Source organism: Dioscorea cayenensis, chromosome 20, assembly GCF_009730915.1.
Source record: "Dioscorea cayenensis subsp. rotundata cultivar TDr96_F1 chromosome 20, TDr96_F1_v2_PseudoChromosome.rev07_lg8_w22 25.fasta, whole genome shotgun sequence".
Taxonomy (NCBI): Eukaryota; Viridiplantae; Streptophyta; class Magnoliopsida; order Dioscoreales; family Dioscoreaceae; genus Dioscorea; species Dioscorea cayenensis.
Window position 1 is genome coordinate 13,300,434 of NC_052490.1, and position 24,302 is coordinate 13,324,735.

The 24,302-nt window shown below is 37.8% G+C and overlaps 1 protein-coding gene across 1 annotated transcript; it reads right to left on the reverse strand.

Moving 5' to 3' along the window:
* Positions 1-54: 54 nt before the first annotated feature.
* LOC120251314 (DDB1- and CUL4-associated factor homolog 1-like) lies at positions 55-22,738 on the reverse strand. Its single transcript, XM_039259865.1, is given in 17 exon segments — positions 55-310; positions 13,813-14,019; positions 14,126-14,244; positions 15,659-15,856; positions 15,941-17,581; positions 17,672-17,776; positions 17,778-17,852; positions 17,937-18,527; positions 18,618-18,816; positions 18,917-19,014; positions 19,162-19,282; positions 19,372-19,550; positions 19,653-19,769; positions 19,880-19,961; positions 21,744-21,973; positions 22,024-22,143; positions 22,724-22,738. Coding segments are annotated over 17 exon segments (4,353 nt in total).
* Positions 22,739-24,302: the final 1,564 nt, after the last annotated feature.

Here is a 24,302-nt window from a genome sequence, read left to right on the forward strand (position 1 = left end):
GTTCCTGCTTGATAACAACCCCCGTACTGTCGCCGTGACCGTTCACTAATCTTCTCATGATGGCGTGAAGATTTCTATAGCTTGGTCTAGAGAGATAGGTAGCCTTGGATACTCCTGGCTTGTATCGCCCACTTCCACATAATATTCGGTACGCTTTCTGGATGTTAAATCTCCACAATAGTCAGTCGACATCTCATCATATTCTTCAGTTCTAGTGAACTCCTCATCATATAACCCAAGTCCAATAGAAAACTGTGTGAGGCTCATACTATGATGCTGCCCAAAGGCTCTGAACTGAACGGTACCGATGCTATCGAAATCAGCATACGAGATATCAAACTCAAATGAAGCGAGCACTTCCAACGTGAGTGGCTTATAAGTGCTTGTGCGATAAGAATGCGAAGCGCTCTTTCCTTATGATTTGCATTACTTTTGTCGGGTTTTAGCATTAATATGTGTGCATCTATTTTCTTTCATGCAGATTGGGTTGTGAAGACAAATGTTAGAGAAAGAAGCCAATGTGAACCGTGAATGCATGTTGGAGGAAATCTTGCTAAGGTTCAAACGTGAAGACATAGGTCAGATGCGAGACGCGAGAGTGTGTGCCAACCTCCTCATACTTCAGTTAGCACAACCATTTGGAGGGGCACAAGGGCAGTCACACTTAAGCGTTCCGATTTGTGCACATAAAACAAGATCCCTACCAACTTGTCTGTTGTTGAAGAAGCAAAGCGATCCACGACGTGAACCTGTGCCCGTTTAAGTTACCTCAATGAAATCACGGAATCAGGAGTACTTCGTGCCGGGGTTGTAGCAGGTTTTGTTGACGACCAACCGAAGAAACAGTGAAACAAAGAAGCCAAACAGGCGTGTGGAAATTCCACACGCCCGCGCGTTATTTCCACAGGGCCGTGTGGAGCATCACATGGGCGTGTGAGATCCCGATTCCAGCCCTATTTAAAGCCGATCAAGGCATGATTTCAGCATCTTCTGTTCTATCTTTTCTTTATCTTTCCCCCAACTTGAGAGAGGGCTGCGGCTAGGGTTTGGAGAGATATTGGCAAGGTCTTAAAGGAGATTCGATGGCTCCGACATCGCATCTTATTATGAAGAAGGTTGGTAAGGGAGCCTCCGGCGGAGTGATTCGGTGAGGCGTATCTAATACCGGACAAGGAGATCAATGCGACGAGTAGAGGACTCTCCACAAGACCATCGACACAACTATCGAGGGGGTTTTCCTATGGATTGTTTACTTTTGCACTTGATTTCACTATCGTTTGTATAGAACTCCATGGAGAGCTAAACCCCTAGTGGGTATTTGGGTATTTGTGAACCCTAGGATGTATTAGTTTCTTTTAATTTCTTTATTATGCTTTCAATTAATTGATGTGTTTGTGAGTTCCAATATTGAATGCTTGTTGTTTGAATACTCCCTTAGAGTGACACTAGGGTTGAGAGTTCATCCGGTTACCCTTGTGAGTAAGTGACACACCACGAGTGTTAGACGAAGCTTGATTGGAGAGGGTTGAGAGGGTGAGTCGAGAGGTACAGGAGCGTCCCCTTTCCCCTCCGGTGTGATAGGTTCTACCTCCGTTGCTCGAGTTCTTTGCGGCCACGATAGAGTGAATGGGCTAAGGGATGACCCTCCGCTGGGGCTTAGTTGCGAGTGCAACGGAGTGAAGCATTGAGATGATTTTAGCATCTAGGGCTTAATTGTGGCTAGGAACCTTTCTCCTGGACCAAAGGGTTAGGTCTATAATTAGGAAAAGATTTATCACTTGGAATCCCTAGAGCTCATTGCAATTCTATGCGAGTGTGAGGTGTTGAGATTATTCGATTTCTCCTCCGGGACATGTGTAGAATTAGGCATGGTTGACTTTAGGTTTGGGACCATAATTTAAGGATGTCCACGACTCACCATTACATTAGTTAGGAAGCATAATAGAGGGTTCTTGCACTTGAAACTATTACACTAGCGGGAGCAATGCCCGGGTACCCCATCCTTATCGATTGCCTTACTTTCTCCTTACTCGTACTTTCTCTCTTGTTTATTTGACTTTTGTTATTTCAAATCTTTTGACAGACAATTCACTATTCCATTTTCCACTTAGCTAAGAGACAATATAAGTATTTTTTCTCCCTACTCCCTGTGGATACGATACCCCCACTCACCAAGGGATTTATTACTTCGACAACTCCGTGCACTTGCGGAGCAACCTGTCAAGTTTTTGGCGCCGTTGCCGGGGAGTAGGCGTTTAGAGATACTATGCACTTTTGTTTCTTAGCTATTTATCATTTCATTCTATTTCACACTTTCTTATTCTTCCATCATTCTCATTTGTTTTCTTTTGACTTGTTGTACTTTTTCTTGCAAGGAGTTTAAATGATGATTAATCCGCACATTGCTCTATATTCTCGAGTTGAAGCTCTCAATGAACAAGTTGATAGAATTGTTACTTCACGACAGAGCAATCCATGTTACAACACATATCATCCAACAGAAGTGGGCTACCCAAACTTATTATGGAATTATAATGGACAACATTGGGGAGCACCTCAAGGAGAATGTCAAAAGGGTGAGATGCTTGGAGAGAATGCACTTCGGTTGAAAAATGTGTTAGCCAATTTTGTTGAAGAAACCGATGTTAGTATCCAAAATATGAAGATGACATTGAGATGTCATGAAGCCTCCTTTAAAAACCTTGAGTATCAATTAGGAGGGATACTTAACACACTCTCCAAGGAACAACAAGTATTTGAGCAAGCAATTCAAGTTCCTTATAAAAATGGTGGTAGTGAACGAGAATGAAGAACTTGGGCAAATTGAGTTCATTGGTGTAGAAAATGAAAAGAAAGAAGTTGAATACCATTTGGATATTTTGAATTGTGTGACTAAAGATTGTGCTTGTGAGCGAGAAAATTTTCAAGAAGATTTGCTAGTGTCATGCTCCCTTCAAGATGAAAATACACAAGAACAAGAAAATCCTAAGGTAATGGAACAAGCACCTCTCCTTGGGATTGATCAATTCATAGATTGCGAGAAAGAAGTTTTGGGTTTGGAAGAAAATGTGGGTAGGAGATTGAAGCCATCCAATGACCCACCTGTGCTAAGCTTGGACAATTCCCAACCCAAATTGTTTTCTTGGAGGCCAAAGGGAAGATGTTTGGACTCTCCAACAAATATTCCACCCCGGCAAGTAGATTTTTGGTTTAAAAGAAGTAGCTATGCGATGTCTAGTTGGGAGGAACATACTCTTTTCAAGCATCCATAAGGTAAGGAAGAGGTACGTCAAGCTTAGTGACGTAAAACAAGCGCTTCTTGGGAGGCAACCCAAGTCTTTACTGTTTTCTTAGTTGTTAGTTAGTGTTTTGCATGAATAAGTTTTGAGTGTTGGTGTCATAATTTTTAGATGCTTCTGCTGTGATTTAATTGTGGATTATGATGTCATCGTGTGTTTTCATGAGAATTTGGTGAAGATTTAGTCGCTTGAGCTTATTTATTTTATCTTTCACTGGTGTCGGTTTTATGCATAGGCAGGCTCTGAATGTATGAACATGTTTAGGAAATTTTTGCAGAGCCTGCAGAGATTTTCAGATATCTAGAGAGAACACACGGGCGTGTGGAATTTCCACATACCCGTGGGGTTATATTGCAAGCTCATCCAGAGAGGGCACAGGGGCGTGAACTTGCCCCTGTGAGTGACCCTGCGATTATCGCACGGCCGTGCGGAATTTCTGCACAGGTGTGCGTTGTTCTGCAGAAACCTGGTGATTTTTCCCGAAAGCACACAGGGGCGTGGACTCGCCCTTGTGCGCAACCTTGTGACCAACGCACGGCCGTGGGTATTTTCCACACGCCCGTGCGAGATTCTGTAGACGATCCCTTCTCTATCCCGAGAGCGCACAGGGGTGTGTGAATGCCCCTGTGAGTTGCGCCTGTGATTGTCCACGGCCGTGCGGAAACTCCACACAGGCGTGCGGAACACTTAGAGATTTTTCTCGGATTGACAGAGAGTCCACAGGGGCGTGTGTTTACCCCTGTAGATTGGGTGCACGGGCGTGGGTATTTTCCACACGCCCGTGTGGATGTACAGAAACTAAAGGGCCGCGGGTTTTCTTTAAAATTTTTTCAGAGTTCTACATCTTTACACACCCAATCACTAAGAGAACACCCTTACACTCTCCTGACCTCTCACCGTCACTTTATACGGTTGTTACTTGAGTTTTCCGACCATTTTCTAGTCTTTCATTCTCATTTTGTCGGTAAGCTTCTCTTTCTTTTTTTCTTCGCCCAATCTTGGTTCATTTTGCAGCACCAGCATCATCATCATCAGCAGCAGTAGTGGAGCCCGAGCACGACACCGACGCTTGATGCGGCTTTACTTTTGCTTTGTTCTTATTTTCCGCATTTCATTTTGGACTTGTACGCTCATAAAGTGTCTTCCGGTACATGTGTAGAATTAGGAATGGTTGACCTTAGGTTTGGGACCATGTATTTAAGGATGTCCATAACTCACCATTGCATTAGTTAGGAAGCATAATAGAGGGTTCTTGCACTTGAAACTATTGTCCTAGGTGGAGCAATACCCGAGTACCCCATCCTTATCGATTGCCTTATTTTCTCCTTACTCGTACTTTCTCTCTTGTTTATTTGACTTTTGTTATTTCACATTTTCTGACACACAATTCACTATTCCATTTTCCACTTAGCTAAGAAACAATATATGTATTTTTACTCCCTACTCCCTATGGATACGATACCCCCCCACTCACCTGGGGATTTATTACTTCGACACGCCCGTGCGTTATTTCCACGGTGAGTGGGGGTATCGTATCCACAGGGAGTAGGGAGTAAAAATACATATATTGTCTCTTAGCTAAGTGGAAAATGGAATAGTGAATTGTGTGTCAAAAGATGTGAAATAACAAAAGTCAAATAAACAAGAGAGAAAGTACGAGTAAGGAGAAAGTAAGGCAATCGATAAGGATAGGGTACCCAGGTATTGCTCCCCCTAGGACAATAGTTTCAAGTGCAAGAACCCTCTATTATGCTTCCTAACTAATGCAATGGTGAGTCATGGACATCCTTAAATACATGGTCCCAAACCTAAGGTCAATCATGCCTAATTCTACACATGTCCCGGAGGAGAAATCGAACAATCTCAACACCTCACACTCGCATAGAATTGGGATCTCACACACCCATGTGGATGCTCCACACGGCCCTGTGGAAATAACGCACGGGCGTATGGAATTTCCACACGCCCGTGTGGCTTCTCTGTTTCGCTGCTTCTTCGACTGGCTGTCAACAAAACCTGCTACAACTCCCAGCACGAAGTACTCCTGATTCCATGATTTCATCGAGGTAACGTAAATGGGCACATGTTGACATCGTGGATCGCTTTGCTTCTTCAACAACGGACAAGTCGGTAGGGATCTTGTTCTATATGCACAAATTGGAACGCTTAAGTGTAACTGCCCTTGTGCCCCTCCAAATGGTTGTGCTAACTGAAGTATGAGGAGGTTGGCACACACTCTCGCGTCTCGCATCCAACCTATGTCTTCACGTTTGAACCTTAGCAAGATTTCCTCCAACATTGGTGCATTCACATTCCACATTGGCTTATTTCTCTAACATTCGTCTTCACAACCCAATCTGCGTAAAAGAACATAGATGCACACATTTTAATGCTAAAACCCGACAAAAGTAATGCAAATCATAGGGAAAGAATGCTTCGCATTCTTATCGCCCAAGCACTTATCAATACGACTACCCACTCACTAAGGTACTTCTATTACTTCGATAACCCGTCCACTTGCGGTACACACATGCAAGGGGTGTGTCAACTTCACGCGGGGCTTCTTTCTCCATGTTTTCTTGGACTCTTGTGTCATTTGATTATATTTTCTCTCAAATTTACAAATATGTATCAAAGATACAATTTACTTTTGTAAACATTAAAGAGAATTACATTAGACACAACGTGACCCAAATACATAAACACAAAATAAAAAAAAATATATAAAAGCCCTAAAATTCATGATCATATGTCATCCATCTACTCAACACATTAAAGAATTAAAATAATAAAACAACCATATATTTACATTGGTTGTGGATCCAACATTATTTAAAATAAAATAAATAAATAATAATAATAATAACATATAAAATAATAAATAAATAAATATAATAAACGCGTGGTGGCCCACGCATGGCACAGTGCTCGCCGCATCCATTGTGTGGGCCACACAAAATTTTAAATTATTTATATATTTAATATTTAAATATATAAATTTGTTGTGAGAGTTTGACTTTTCCTATACTCCTCTTATGTTTTGTTTCTTGAGTTTAACTTGTGTGCTTAAGTTCTTTTAAGGTTCCTATTATGTTAGAAATTTATTTGAGGTATTCAAGGAGTTTAGAAATATTTGAGAAAACCATCAAAAAGGGTAAATGCAAGGCATGAACCTTGCGGACAATTGGTGTGTTGCAATGGTGCTAAATGGGATAATTCACGGATGTGGTAGTTTGATCAATTTCATATTTATTTTTATTATGTTTTAATATTTTTTCTTAATCAATTTTTATTGATAAGTGTTCCTTAGAGAGTCCTGAGTCATTAGAAACAAAAATGAGGTCAATCGGACACCAAATGAGCCGTTTAGAGCCATTTTAGTGCAAGGTGTTTGTGGTATACAGTGTCTATACGAGCTGGATAGAGCTCGGGATAAAAATCCAGAAAACTTTGAACTAACTCTTACGGGCTGCATTGAGGCCGTAAGGGGGGCTATATGGAGACAAGATTCTAAAGTTTTAAGTCATTTTAAGCCATTTTTTCTTCATTCCTTCTACACACTTCCACAAACCCTTTCTCCTCCACTTTTCTTCTTCTCTAAAACCTTCATCCCCACTTCTCTAACCTATCATTCTTGCTTTGAATCAAGAAGAAAACTCAAAGATTTCTCCATCATCTCTTGAGAATAAGCTTTCCTTAGTGTTTGTGAGAAGTTTTGAGGTAAGGATGTGTTTCATTTGATCTTCTCCTCCTCTCTTTCTCTTTTTGTTGGATTTCTTTGATATTATGGTTGTAGAATCATAGGTTTTGTTTGGATTTAGAGAATAGAAGAACTATGGAGTTGTAAAATCATGAATCCATTGAGATTGGAGAAAGATCTTTCATGTTCTAAATTAGGGTTACTGTAGCACCGAACCAAGTTTGGTTTCTTTTGCTTTTCTTGTTAGTTTTGAGGGTTGTGAGAGTTTCATTTTTGTTAGATATTCTTGCTAGAGTGCTTAGCAAACCCTAGAAGCACTCATTTTCCCATTTTGAGCATTGTTCTTCATTTTAATTAATTAAGTGATTGATGAAGTTTCATTGCTTGTTATGGTTGTTAAATGCTTCTAGGAGGTGAGACTTCAACCAAGGGGAAAGAGCCGGTGGAGAAGTAACACCGGGGTGTTTTAGCTCGCCAAGTTTGTGAGTGAGAGTTACTAAATTATGGACTATAAATCATGCATGCTTATAATACTAAATTTACTTATTTTTGAAAAACAATCTCTTTGTTGCCAACAAGACTTTTGAAATAATTTCAATGTAATTTAGAAATCATGATGAACCGTAATTTGGCTTATTTCATTATTATTGGAAAGATTTCATATACTACTTGTGATTTAGAAAACCCTATGTTTTAGGATATATGACTTCAAGTTTGAGTTTTCACCGGACTTGATGCTCTTGTGATAATGTCCATAAAGGTATATGTGAACCAAAATGATTTCTTTGTGATAATGCTATATTTGAACTATATTTTCAAAGAATGCTTTTGTATGATGTTCTTCATGAAATTGGTTTCATTGGAATTATTATAAGCAAGTCATTCACTCTTGGAGTGAGATTGGTATTTGTGAACACTTATGATTTTATTGTGAAGCTTTGGCTTTTCTATGGATGTACATATGTAGCCTACGGGCCAGAATGATATTTACTCATTTTGATGACTCTTATTAATGAATTGTACACATAGTCCTAGATAAGGACCATTTTATGTTCTTATGAATATTTGGATTTTATTATGCAAACACCCGTGGGTTCTTGAACATATCCATGGAAATGGTGGGATACGGCCTTCATGTTCTTGACGAGGTGGTTTTGATGGTGACAAGGGGGAAAACCCCAGTACTTACTGCAGTAAGGGTGTGGATGGCTTCCACGGGGCGACCTATATAGAGGTGGCATGGAATACTGTCAAACCGGTTATGCCATTTCAGGTGGGAGCTTAGAGCCCTGAGATGGATATAGTTGGGTTGTTCGGAGTCACCACACGAACTTCCCAGCGGCCAACACCAAGATACGCGCATCTTGGTGGCTCTTGATCTAACCGCGGTCACGGTTAGCAAAAGAGGGTTTTGAGGCTATTTAAGATATATATTTGATTGTTTTAACCGAAGATTTATATGCTTTTGGATTATGAGTTACTAAATAAAAGAATGGATTTAGATTTCTTACTTGTAAGGATTTCATGATGATTTAAAGAGTTTTATCAAGCATTTCGTTGTGGTAAATTTTTTTTCTTACTTTATTCTTAACATTCAAAGTATATTGAATATTTTGAGGATTTGAAATAAACTTTTGACATTTCAGTTTAATCTATAATGTATGAGATATAGTTCCATGTTTAGCCACTCACTGAGTAACCTAGTTACTCACTCCCTCTTCTTTTCCCCTTCCAGGTGATAGCAAAGCAGCGGGATAGAAGCGTGAAGTGTTTGGCAGAGTAGTTTGTATTACTTAAGCTATGTATGATATTTAAGCATTTTAGCATGTATTAGTAGGATCCACTAGGATGTTACAACTCCATATTTTGTTATACTTTCCTTGGACATTCGTATATGTGTGAATTTGGATTATATAATGTATGACAGTCATACTCAATGTTCGGGGAATGGTGTCCTTATCTTATGACTGTCAATGTTATGATTATCTATGTATCATATCTTGTATTATAGTAATGAGTATATGTAGGAATGGTTGTGTCTATCGGATTGTTAAAATGTTTATTGCTATTATGGTAGTTCTGTACAAGAAATAGGTTAGCCTTACGGTGATCCAGGCTTGAGCTAGTGTTGGACCTTCCCTGGGTTATCATGGCGGTATGTCATGTGTGGGACCCACGAGACGAGGCGTGACATTTGTAATTAAATAATTGCGTACAGTGCTTCATTAGTACTGTGGGACGAAATCTTATTTATTTATTTAATATATATTTTTTATTATTATTGTAAATATTTTAAATAAATCCCTGGATCCTAATAATAATCATTAAATTAAAAAATCATGCATAAAATCTAATTTTACAATGTATATTTTGATTTTATATAATTATTGAATTTTAATCACCAATTATATGATTTTCAAACCTAGTATTCATTAAAACAATTAGCATAACTCTTGTACCACGGTTAGGAAATATCACAAAAATCAAATAACATTAAAAACTTGTTGAAACATTAATATATTTGCGATAAATTCTAATTGTTTTAATAAACACTGTAATTTAATTAAAATGCTGAGAAAATTACCTCTTAATGTTTAAAAGCCTTTATTTGATGTGTCAAATTTGTCTCTTGGATTGTCGTAGATCTCTTAGCGTCGAACGAAAGTCCCACGCCTCTAGATCACATGCCGGAATTAAGAAATATTCTTCACTTCTTCTCCAAATAGCGGCTGGGGTTAGAGAAGAAGAGAGAACTTGAGGATTTTTCCCATTAAAGAATTAATTGATTCATTCTATTGTTAGTGAGAAGTCATATTTATAAAGACTTCATAAAACATGATAAACATTATTCAGTTATGAGTTCAATTCGAAATATGAACCTTCATAATATGATAAATGTCATTCAATTATGAAGTCTTATTCAAAATATGAACCTTCATAATACGATAAACATTACCATAGAAATTCTATTAGAAATATGAGTCCTACTGTAACTAAAACCACTTTTGTCTTTAAGTCCTTAAAATTTTGATTATCTATTCGACTCTATCAAATTTAAATCAAAATTTAAACTTAAAATAGAAACTCTAAACCAATTTACAATTGCACTTATCCCATAAAGTAAAATTGTAAATTGATAATTTTACCCTTGCAGTCAAAATGAGATTAATTCTTTATACGTTTAAGTGTGACTCTCTAGGTTCATTCCGATTGGCAATGGGACGATACCAAAGGACGTGGATGACACCTAGCCAGCCTCGTGGACCGACGTCGTAACCCAATTGAACACAATAAGTAGATCATTACGAACTTTTCCGATTATGATTACCATATGTGTATAAACCCTTCGTTCTTCTATCCCAATAGAGGGAGAGGCATGATAATTATCAAACTCACTGAACTCGATCGTATGCTAATAACTACAGTAGAGTAAGATCACCATATTACCCTTCGTGTCCGACACGATTAGTTTACTGCCTTAGCCAAGATCTTCTAATCTCACATACTTATAATAACTCGTTTACTTCCAAGAGAATGAATTCCTTTTTGGTGATCATTCACAACTGCTATTTGCCCGACATAGTCGCACTTCGAGGTCAATCCTACCAAAAGGTAAATAGAGCCTAATAACTCTAGTAACTGACTAGACGTCACAGGTACATTGTGATCATTATACCTCAGGTTTAAAGTCTAGTCATATAATCATAACCAACAATCCCAATAATTGACTGTTAAAGTGCAAAACCCATGTGATTGGATTGTTGCAAGTCATGTTTGAATACACCAATCCCAGTGATGTATTTATGATATATGCTCCTACTATTCTATAGTGTTCAACTAGCAATCTTCGTTAAAGTATATATCATACAAATCCTTACGAATCTTTAACACCCAATTAAAGATTCTCTGATTCGCGAACTATTTAAGTGTATAAGTACCAAACCCTTCTAATGCTCTCCTCTTTATCCCACAAAGAGCAGAAAGTTTAACTTAAAACACATGGACTATGATATTCAAAACTAATTATAATACCATCACAAGATTTATATGAACATCAAAATAAATACATATTAATAATAATAATGTGTAATATAAATGATATGCCCTAATACAAGTATCCTCGTTGACATTCGAGGGCATAATCCTAATAATTATGAGATCTTTTAGCATTCGTATGAGTAAAAAAGAGTTGATAAAGACTTTCAATGAAGATTCTTGGCATCTATTATGATATCCAATGCTTGACACTCACTCACAGATATGATGAAAGCTTTTAATGAAAATTTTGAAAATTTCTTTTCAAGCCTACTGTCAAATCCAAAACTTCACACTTAGAGGGTGATAACTTTTTTTCAATGCCCACCGTTAGGTTTAATAGTCAACACTCACAGAGATTATGAAAATTCTTGAAAATACTCAACACTAACCGAGTGATGAAAGCTTTTAATGGAAATTCTTAAAAATTTCTTTTCAAACCTACTATCAAATCCAATATTGTAGCAGTCACTATAGCAACTTACTAGAAAATTGGCATAATGATTAAGGGCCTCACCACCCGTTTGCTGACTGCAAGCCATCCCAAGATTAGTTTTTAAAGGAGTTTTATGGCATCTTTTGAAAGGGGGAAGGCCTTGTTCTTGGAGCTCATCACCACCATTCTTTATCTGAGGTAGAAAAAGGCAAGAGAGGGCATCTCCAAGGTGAAAATTGATGGGGAGAGCGTGATTTGGCAAGATCTAGTCCTACGACACATTCTAGAGGGTTGAAGATGACAAGGAAAGCCTTTCTATGGGGGATTCCATGTGTCATTCGGCCATTCATCTTTGAGGGAGTTTGATGCTGTTTTATTTAGTTGTTTTCATAGACTTTATCTTGTATGTTGCTAGTATGAAGAACTAAACCCCAAGGTCACCGGATGTAGGTGAACCTTGGGGGTGAACTTGTGTAGATTGGATGTTATAACTTGTTTTATTGTATTTGGTGTGTTTATGATCCATGCTTGGTGTACTTTATGGTATTTATATGGATGAGAACTCTGTGTATCAATTTCTAGGTTATACTACATTGCATGACCATTGTCCTTGTGTTAGACACGCCTAGCTTGGAAGGGATACATGTACGAATACTCCGTGATCGTTGGGTATTTTGTAACTCTCCAACATTAGATTGTACCTAGTTTATTTTTCAACTCTAATTTGAGAAGTCTGTTACACTCATTGCAATTGTAGGAGAATTTGGTTGAAAGAAATTCCATATCATTACTCGTATTGGATCAGGGGTCAATTGTCGTGACCATCGGGTTAACCTACCTTAGGATTTTCTCTGTCCAAAGCACCATTTGCATGATAGTTTTAGCATCCTTTCACTTTAGTAGCCCAAGGTGATCCTCATCAGTAACTACTTCTCCTTCTTGATTCCTACCCATGATTTGCCTTCGCTGTAGACATCTTCATAGAGTTTTTCTTATTGCTTTGTAGTTTCAACACATCACTCAAATTTGTAGGTTAAACAACACACGTAGAGGAAGTAAAAGTAGCTTCACGGGCCCTGAGAATACAACCCTCTCGTGCTCGCGCGAGGAGTATTACCTGACGACTTGTGCACTTGCATGATCGAACTCACACCATTAGGTTTAATGCTCAACACTCATAGAGGTCATGATAAATTCTTGAAAGTTTCTCTTCAAACTAACTATAAGGTACAATTTTTCGCTTATAGTGAAGATGAAACTCATGAAGAATTCCATAAAGCCTATTATGAGGTTCAATACCTAGTACTCACATATGCAATGAAAAACTTTGATTTTTTTTTTTTTAAAAAAAACTAACTGTGAAGTCCCAGGTTCGACACTCACCAAGGTTTTCGGCACTCATAAAGGTAATGGAAACCATTTGAAGATTTCTCTCAAAACCCATAGTGAGATCCACTACTTAACACTCATAGGAGTGATGAAAACCTCTGATTATTTTTCCTTAAACCTACTATCAAGTCCAATACTAGACCAATGGTGAATTGCAAGTCTTTTAATAACAGTCAAAGGAAATCATGTTTATTATTACAAGTTGAGATCAATTCTAAAAACATGTAAGTCAAAATAATCTATGCTCTTAATATTTTAATAAAATACCAAAATGCCCCAAGCATCGGTGGTGGTGGGGTGGCGTTGCCACATTTAGCGCAAGAACACCAACAAGCTTGTTCCTCTCCAGCCAAACACAAGCGCTAAGTAAAAAAGATTTAATAAATTTTAAAAAAAAATTTCAAAAATTAAATCAGTTACAGTGATTGGTGAATTTTTTAATAATTGTTTTTTTTTAGAATCTCAATTATAAAAGGAGATTAAATCATTTAATTCTGAATAAGATATTAAATTGTAATAAACCAATCCTATTTACTTTACATAATACATTTTTTTTCTTTTTTTACATAAAAGGAAGTTATATTGTCATTAATTTTTTTAAAAAAAATTGTCCAAAAAACTTGAAATTAAAACCTGACATGTGGCAATCATATATGCTTGTAAAACTAAGTATTCGAGAAAGTATTGAAGGGAGATGTGTTGGACAAAGAACGAATACTCTGAAGAACAAAGAAGCTAGATACTTAACCGGAAAACAAGCAAACAACATATAAGATCTTGCTATGGTTTAAAATCCAAAACCGCTGCCCCACAAAATCCCCATCGTCTTCACTACCCAGTGACTCTAACACCTATCTGTCACCAACCTTATCTCCCTGCCACAATCTCAAGTAAACCTTGACCATCCAGCATCAGCATCAGCGCATCAGCACCAGCGCATCTGCATCAATCACCATTCAGAGCCATCTTTCCATCCATCCCACATATTAGTTTTCATTTTCCACTTCTCCGGCAAATTATCTGCAGTTCGTTGACGACAACCAATCTCATAAAGCTTGGCCACCGTGTAGGGCGTGTCACCGTGTTGCCTGGTGGCAATCCCAACAAAGGAATCATTAGGTTCCATTGACAGATCAAGGATACAACCACCATCAATGATTCTCGCAATATCAGAATAAGTCACAGCATCAATGGTGCAAATTTTAGAATATAATCACTGCATAACAAGTTCATGGTCAACTAAGGAAAGGAAAGTCGTTGAGCCACAGGATTGCATATATCACATCCCCCGTTGAGTTGAAGGTGATCACAGTCTGGTCCAGGGATGGCACACTTCGAAGAAGCTTGAATTTCCGAACATCCCAGACTTCAGATCTCAAAATAACCTGCAGGAGTTCGGCAGAGGAAAGGAATGAGCAACAAGAATACATCTCATAACTAACAGCCTTTACATGCTTAATTAAAGACATGAAAATATGATACAACAAAACAAATCGTCACAAAAGAACAAAAAAACCGACATTAACTGACATCATGTACAGTAAATGGACTGCCATAAGATTATAATGTGAAAAATTCAGCTTTGAACCAGCAACAAAACCCATTTTTAACGGAAGATAGATAAGCAGAAGCGAGCTTAATTCATAATCATGAAATGCGTTTTCAATCATTTCAAGTATATTATAGCCAAAAAGTTTACATGATGGGTGATATGGAAGTCCCTACTATCGAATTATAGAAAGACCTGGGGTTAAATTTAACATGAAATTAAGAACACTTGTTTAGGAAAAAGCAATGCACCCTATATAATTGAAAACCGAATCAAATACAACCCCAATATGCTAATGATATAAAAATTAATCTAAATGTATGAATCTAGGATTCAAGTAACTACTGCAGTAGACTGCAATCCAAAAGCAGCATCACATCTACTTGATATTTACAAAAACATTATTAAATATATAATGAGAACTAATTCATCTCTGGAACAAAATTTAACCACAAATCTAAGAGTTAAGAACACTCTACAGACAATTCTTCAATTGGAGAACAATATATATTTAATTGATTACATAGGTCATTATTGGCCATATCTTGGATCGACGCAAAATTACTTTAAAACAACTAAAACTCAAATCAATTTATTTGAAGGTAGTTTGGCATGTGTAACAAAGAACCCTCTAAGACTTCCTAACAAAACAAAAGGCCATCCAGCATTAGCTGCAACTCATGCTAAGAAAAATACCCTTATAGGCATGATACAGAAAAGATGAACATGGTTCACTGAAAATTTTCACAAAAGCTCTCCAAACAAGAGGTCAGGAGCAAGTGTTTGTGCCAGACTTACACTTGCCCTCATTTTTCAAAAAGGAAGCTTTCTCAAAAGCTCACCCAAAGCACTGACAACTTTTAATTAGTCACACATGCATGCTGAATAGACACAACAGGAGTACACCTATATGATAACTGAGTGAATCACACAAGATGGCACCCTGCGCAAAGGTGGTCTTTGGATGGGATTATTAAAACCTAGATTAAGCTGAGTTTGCGGTTCGGTTATTTAAATTTATTTTGGTTGGAGAACTTTTATTTGAAGTTGACCAACATCAAATTTAATTAATGCTCATAAAAAACATATTAGGATTCTTCAATTTAATCTTGAATAAAAGAAGTTGTTTGCTAACCCATGCAGCCTTTGGATGCATGGTTGGAGGCAGTGGAATAACCCAGATCATCCTGCAATAAAATACCACCAAAAGGTTTACTTGAACAAACAAATAGTTATGAAACAAGTCATACCTCATTTCCAGCAGGATGAAAGCGACCTCCTCCAAAGACCGTCACCCGGTCAAACAGATGAACACAGCCTGAACTTCGTCGATCCCACAAGATCCCATTGCAAAGCAACATTGTATCTGAAGGGTTGAAATGTACATGTTCGGGAGAATTAAAAAAATTGTAAAAACGGTCAAAGAACCTCCGCTCTAGATTACCCGTCTAGACATCATACAGACGAACCTCAGGCCCAGGCGGACTTGATCCACATGCAAGTGTGGTACCTGGGTGGCTAAATTGTCCAACCGTGCATTTATCAAATCTATGTAGAGGTCCACTCAAGATCGAGGATGCAGCAAACAAGTCTATATAAAAGTTAACCCACGTTGAACCACAGGCAAGAATAAGCTGCCTTCCACCAGAAAAGGCTGATCGAATACTTATGACGTGTGATGATCCAGCACTTGCGTGATCACCCAGGAAATTGCTATTATAGGTATCCAAATTATAACTTTCCAGCAAATTGCCATTATAGGTATCAAAAATATTTAGATGCCCCTCACGGGTACCAGTAGCTATACGAGAAGAGTCACCCACAAAGGTAATGCATGATTGACCTTCGAAAGCACGAAATGGCTTGAATCTGCTGTAGACAAACTTACGATCCCTCCGACGGGCATGATTCTGCCCATATTCTTTCAGAAATTCACGTGAACTAACTCGTAATGTCACATTTGCAGGAGCATTCAGACTAAGCCTAGCTTTAGAAGACAGTGTGGTTATTGGAGCTGGACATTGCCTATGTTGGTGCTTCAAGTGTTGGACAACTAAACTATCAAGTGTCATTCGCTCTACATCTCCAGGCTGAGGATCAGCATGAAGACCAATCTGGGCATCAGGTGTCATCAAAGATTGGAAAGTACTAGCACACAAGGTTTTATCAGAGTGATCCACAAAATCACTAGATTTTGTACAGGATTGAGAATCTTGCAGAGAAAGATTTAGACTAGGAGACTGCACTCTATAATCCAACATCTGATTTTTACAACCAATAATTTGTGTTCGGCAGATTGGAGACTGAGTTACACTGTCAACAGTAGTTTGTTGTTTGGATGGAGAGGCAGGACCAATATCCTTCAACTCCATCAGTTTGTGTTTCCTCGGCAGACTAATTGGAGATTTGAGTGTCTGGTCAACATCTAAAGTAGACATGAGAGCAGATATAGGAGGAATTTCCGATCCCCCAACAAATGGGCCATTGATAGTGCTAGATGGTTTACTTGCAGTAAGCGATAGAGGGTGGCTTTTTAATTGTGACAAACTAGATGACAAAGATAAGGACTTCTTAAAGGAATTGGAAACTAGATTGGACCTTAGGCCAACATTCTCATCTCGTGAGTTTGGTTTTGGTGCATTCAAAAGAAACCCACCTAATCGACCCGATGGCCATTCGAAAGAAACCTGGCGCTTGGGCAATATGTGTGCAATCACATCCTCTCTTGCTAGACCCAACCAGACCCCACATGCAAGAGCTTGGAAAGTATCAAGAATGTCAGGACTTATCACTGTGGAACGAAAAAATTGAAGAAGAACCTTTATACCATTGTTTGCTTGAACTGCTTCCCATGCCTGACGGTATCCCTGTTCCAGCTGAGCAGCAAGGCCTGCACAGCCAGCTCCAGGCCCCAAAGATATTCTACAACACCCAACAACTCCAGTGGGCATACCTGGCATTGCCGTTTGTGAACATCCTCCAGGAAATAGAGTCAACCCACCCCTTTCAATCAGGTTAGACTCCCCATTGCCATCTCTAATACCTGCACCAGCACCAATTGCTGTGCACAATGAAATAGATTGTTGACTTTGAATGGTTGCAGATGGTTTGTTACTGATTGAAGGCGGAGGGCATACAAGATTTACCAACACATTCAAGGCTAGGTATGCTGCCTGCCAAATGTATAAAACAAACACATCTGAGCAAATGATGATTTCCCATAAAAACTGACTAGTTCTGAGCATATAAACAAACTACAATACCTTAGGATCAGCATATCTAGCGCCACTTGCTGCATCTAAAATTACTGCCATACCTACACGGTCATCGCTCAACAAGGCATTTACAATTAACTTCCTACTAGATGGGTACAAATGTGACAATATGAAGAATACCAAGTGCATATAGTGCCAATTCATGCAGGTAGCCGTCGACAGGAATAACCTATAGGAAACAAACAGATAATCAACTGCTTTTGGAACAAACATAAAAATACCAAAATATTAATTCATGCATAGGTATCCATACCTGACACAACTCCAACATAATTATATGGCCATTGGAAGCTAAAAACTTATCCACAACGGACCACTGAGCTCTCACTAAAGCAGGCCCAAGTTTGCTGTTAAATTGAATTTCAACAAACAATGTACCCAAAACTTCTTTGCTTATGTCCAATGGCTCCAATCCATCTCGGGCACTAGTAATTTGGGATATTCCCCAGTTCCCTTTATTTGGACAAAATGAGTCCACATGTAAAAGCAGATGAGCTCTAAAGTACTGGCGCAGCGCAAAACAAGAATGATAAGCAATTTTCTTTTCTGTTGCAGTCAGAACTTCTGCTGGTGATTGACCATTTCTAAGATTTGCAATATAAGCTCCTGATGCTCCAAAGTTCCCGCCTGACCTAACAGATGTGGCATGATGTAAATGAGATAACATTTCTTACAAGCCTCCCTGTGAGTCAAAAGAATCCAGGACAGCTATAAACACAAATGCTTTAGCAAAGAAGACCGCTGCATTTATTCTGGCTTGATCTTGAGGACAGCCTTGTAGTTGACGAGCTAACCCAACGACCTGATGCACATCATCAGAAAGACAAAGATTTTCCATGGCAACCTACATACATGTTAAGAATGAGCATAAGACCAATTGCCTACATACAACACAGCATGGTATAACCAGTACAACATCAGGGTCATTTTGTACCTGTGACGAACTAATTGTAACTAAGACCGATGACGCTTCAACATGCTGCCCTAAAATTTCAAGACACTGAATGCAATATTTTTCTCTAAGTCGTGCAAGAGACTCATCATCCAAAACAAAATAGTCTTCCAAAAGATCATCAGTCGCAGGTTCCACAGGCTTTAGATTGTCCAAAACTTTGTTTGCTTTGAGGGAATTTCTGCACCAACAAAAATTCCCACCGTAAACATTAATTGTATCTATTTGCTCATCTTAATTGGCTGAGAAAGAAATTTCTGCATCACTAGTGGCTGGCTAACCTAAAATTTTCAGTGGCTTTTGCTGCATCCACAACAGCAGATGCAGCTTTAGAAGCAGCTAAAACTGCAGCATCTTGATCATTTATAGCTTTCCAAACCTGCAAGCACATAGGCATATTATAATAGAAGTATGATGAGAGTTAAAAGCAAAAAAGAAAAGTAATGCATAAGCTTAGCAGAAAACCCTGATGTCAACAAATAATGCAAAAAAAAAAAAAAAAAAAAAAAAAATTGATTTTGCTTACATTGGGAGCAATTTCATATATCTGACCAGTGCCAGCATCCCCAAAGATGCGGATACGCAAATAATGCATAAGCTTAGCAGAAAAACCTGCTGTCAACAAATCATCTACAATTTGGGTACCCCTGCAAAAGTATCATTGCCTTTATTAACTACATTTAAATAAGCAGAAGAATATGTAGCGCAGGAAACAAATAAAAATTAAAACACAAACCAAGCCAAGGAGAGAGCAAGAAGCCCAGTTGCATAAGTCTGAAGCAATTCCGCATCTGTTGGTTTTATCCTCGCAGATTCACACTCACAATGGGAAGAATCACCAAATACTTCCACAGGTTCCTCCATTATCCATCTTTTGACATTTTCCAGAACAGTATCATCGAAAATAAGAGGTATCTGGAAAATTTTGACAGAGTCACAGAAACAATTCATATAAATAAGTGTTCACACACACACACACACACACACACACACAGAATGTGTATTCCAGCAACTAACAATCCAGGTTGAAAAACAGCTCAGAAGAAGCATTGCAGAAGCTGCTTGAACACTAGTAGAGTATCTAATTTCATATAGGAACTTAGATGATATCAACTCATAGAATTCGTTGGTTTCCTGAGTAAAACAAACAAAACATTTTGAGGGGAGGAGCAACCATTAAAAAGACCATACCAGTATACAAGAATATTAACAAAAGTTTCTTCCTTTAAAAACTCTATGCCTACGCTCACTAAGGTTTGCAATTTTTGAATAAGGTGAGATGGCCGGCCATTATTGAGAGACAAGCTACAAGATTGCTGCATATATCTGTCATGCATCACATACAAGTTACATAAATTCCAGGCACATTTCCAAAATGATCATGACAAGCTACATATATGAAGTGCAGCATATTATAAAAGAAAGGATAAAAGGCATAAGAGGAACCATTGGTTAGCGCACACAAAAGTTATATCAAAATAAAATACTGAATGTTGATGAAGCCATTGCCAAGACCAAAAAAATAATAGTACTTTCTCATTCCTTTGTCAGAGAATCAGTGTCATATCTCAAGACTAAAAATAGGACACTTTGAAACCCATCAACTACAACACCTAGTCAGAGCTCCTAGTGATAAAAAATTAAGTCATCCAGTGGCCACAGGTAAAAACTTTTTATCTTCTCTCACAGATATGCATGATTTGCTTTGAGACAAAGTCATTATGCTAAAATTGAGATCCTAGCTAACCGGTGGTATTTTCACATAATGTCAGCCACGAGATGTGCCACACAATACCATCGATATATCTAAACCTTGCAAAATAAGCAATTCTCACATTCATCCCGAGCTGTACGCCACTCTCCTCAAGTTCCAAACAGGAAAAAGCCCAAGCATCCTCTGAAAATCACATTCTTTCCCATCATCCAAACCAAAAACATAAAATGAATAAATTAGCTTGAACCAACAGAAACTAAAGTCCGAGATTGATCCTAAAGTGATGTAGCACAAGGGTGAAGCACATAAAACAAAACAAGAATCTTCATAAATGTCTACCTATTTTGTTGAGTGAAACCCATAAGCTTGCTTAATGATTCTGATATTTCAAAAAGACAAAACACTAATGAACAAAATTTTGAGAAGAGCTCCTCTTAGAAGTTGTTCGCACTTATGCTTGCATTACCATAAAATTTCAAGTTAACTGAACTTCAAATGGCCCTAGATTATAGCAATGTATCAAGGTATCAAAAATTCAAAAACTTATTAGGTTTAACCAACTGTCAATTGTTTAGTTACATTCAAGACAATTTCTCAACGCTCTCTCGTAGAAGATTAGAAGCTTTGTTGCGTCAACAGCATTGCCACTGTAAAAATGTTGTTCAACTGTACTGCTTCATCATGTTTAACCTTTTCCAGAAGGTGGATACGCACTACTAAATATTAATCACAGATCCACATTAATCTTGATATAGAAATTAGTATAATTATTAAGGTTCATACTAAATGCATGGCACTGAGTCTACTGACTATTATTCTTGTTCTCATAAACCGCATTTTTCCAGGCCTAATACAAATCTGTCCATTCACACTTTATAATGAACACACTCATCCCACTATACATAACTAACACTTTATTTCTAAATTTCAAGAAACCCTCAAACACAACACACGTGCGCGCACACACAAAAAACAACTATCCTTAAATTCTATACTTTCTAATTTTTGAAAGATACAAAAAGAACTTCTATCGCCCCTTTGACACATTGATGCAATAAAGAATTGTGAGATCTTCTCCAATATTTATTATCATCCAGGTAATTACAGGTTCCCAAGAGATTAATTCTTTGCAGAGAAAGAACAAATAAATAGCTATAAAATATCTAAAAATTCTACAATTAGTTTTCAACAGATAATACAGGCAATCTACAAATAAACAAATAAATAACAATAAGAATGATGATTTAAAATAAACCCTAGAAGCGGATCATCGCTACTAACATCCCTATGAAGGAGAATTAGCTCCTGTACAACTATCAAGAAACAGATCCACAAACCCTAGAACCAAATTCAATGCAAACAAAAGAAATACAAACGTGAAAACTGAATACGACCTGGATTCCTCCGCCTCAAACATGGAGACGAGGGCATGGATGAGTCTAGGGTTAGGGTTTGCCTGCGTCGCAGTGATCATCGAGATTAGCCGCTGTGCCCTCGACACCTTCATCGCCTCCTCATCCATCCCTCCAGCCACCACCGCCTCACCCCCCTCCAACGGCAACACCACTTTCGCTGGCTCCGGTTCCATCTCCACCGCCCAGATCGCCGAACTTTTCCCTGATATCTAATTAAACGGGCCAAGATCAAACAAAGAGAGAAATAAGTAAGAGTAACTTGTACTCCAAGAACCGGCGCGGTGATGCTGATTGCCTCGTTTTCAGTATGGAATGACACCACTTTCGCTGGCTCCGATTCCATCTCCACCGCCCAGATCGCCGAACTTTTCCCCGATATCTAATGAAACGGGCCGAGATCAAACAAAGAGAGAAATAAGTAAGGGTAACTTGTACTCCAAGCAACGGCGCGGTGATGCTGATTGGCTCGTTTTCGGTATGGAATGACACCACTTTCGCTGGCTCTGGTTCCATCTCCACCGCCAAGATCGCCGAACTTTTCCCCGATATCTACTGAAACGGGCTGAGATCAAACATTGGATTGACACTCCCTCCCCCCAATCAGATACCTTGATAGGTATGTTTATTTTATAATTATTTTAAATTTGAAGTAATTGATACTTTTTAAGTAATAATTAGGTTGGCTATTTATTTTGGAAATCACAGTGTAATTAAAAATAATATATTTAAATTTAAAAACAGCTTTGTTAGGGAAATTTTTTTGAAGTGTCAGCCAACTTTAGGCATGTATCACTTTAGTGTCTCAATTTAATTTTGTATTAAACCAGTATCGAAACTTTTTTTTTATCTGCAGTAATCACCTTAAAGATTTTGGGTGGTTTTGCTGATGTGGCAACCAAAAAATCACACTCAACATCACCGATCCACGTTATTTTTCCTATATAGCGATGCTAACTTACCTGAATTTGCCACATCACCTAAAATTGTCCATGTCATCATCATTTTCTTCGTTCTCTTTTGTCAGTACCTCTTTTCCCCCACCTCCATCACCAATCACTATAGCTGGTAAAGGACGTATCGGCAATGAAAAGGATGACAAAGTGAAGATAATGAGGAAGGGAAGGCTAGTTCAAGTGAGAAGATGTTTTTTTTTAAGTTAGGGTAAAGTGGGAAACCAAGGTTAATTCATGGGAATAAGTGTTTGTGCCGTTGAGGAAGGGGAAGGCTGAAGGAATGGTTAGAATTACAGTCTCGGTGTTTTACGAAGCTGTGGATTGTTAGACGATTATGTTTTGTATGGCAATTTGAATGGTAAACTTATCATAATTATCAACAAAATTGAGCAAGAAGAAAGTGTACAGTTGCTATAATGATTAACATAATTAATTAAAAAAAGTCTATGACAATTGCAACATAATTAGCAAATTAATCAAAAAAAAAGTCTATGAAATGATTAATATAAATAATTACTGAATTAATTAAGAAGAAGGTCCTGTAATAGCTGTAATTAATCAAAATCTATTGTAATTAGTTACAATTGCAACATAATTAGTATAATTAATCAAAAAAAAAAGTCTGTAAAGTGATTAACATAAATAATTTATGAATTAATCAAGAAGAAGGTCCTGCACTAACTATAATTAATCAAAATCAATTGTAATCAATTACAACTGCAACATAATTAGCATAATTAATAAAAAAAATCTGTGAAATGATTAACATAAATAGTTACTAAATTAATCAAGAAGAATGTCCTGCACTAGCTGTAATTAATCAAAACCAATTTTAATCAGTTATATCTGCAACATAATTAACTTAATTAATAAAAAAAAGTCAATGCAAGTTGTTACAGCTATCAATGAGTCATGTATTGCATCATCATTGTTTCTCACCTCACCTTGGCCCCCAATCAAAGCATCTTCCAAATAATCATTTTCATTATATGTTTCATCTTTAATATGTTGTTCATTCTCATTAACACCACTAGCAAGCTTAATGCAAACATACACCTCTCAGTCAGGGCCAACAAATAAAGCCATTTACAAGGCATCCATATTTGATTTTATTTCTTTTAATTCTTTTTTATGACCATCCAACCACCAAATTGTACAATCATCTACTTGTAAATTTAACTCCTTTGCCATATATATTATTTCTAAATTGGACATTTGGTTACCACAACAAAAGTCAACATACCCATCCATCCCTTCTATATCGCCCACCATGTGGTGCATTCTTATTATGAATAATTTAGCATTAAGCACTAACAATGAAGGTGTGGGGGACATTGTTAGTTTATTGTTCTATATGTATACATCACAGATGTGGAAGTTTGACTTTTCCCTACTTTTCTTATGTTCTGTTTCTCGAGTTTAACTTGTGTGCTTAAGTTCCTTTCAGTGCTCTCTTGTGTTAAAAATTTATTTGAGATCTTTAATAATGTTAAAAAGGTGGAGAAAGCCTTTAGAAAGTGTGAAAGCAAGGTCTAAGCCTTGCTGGCACTTGGCTGCCCACAATGGGCTGTTTTGGGTGGCTTAG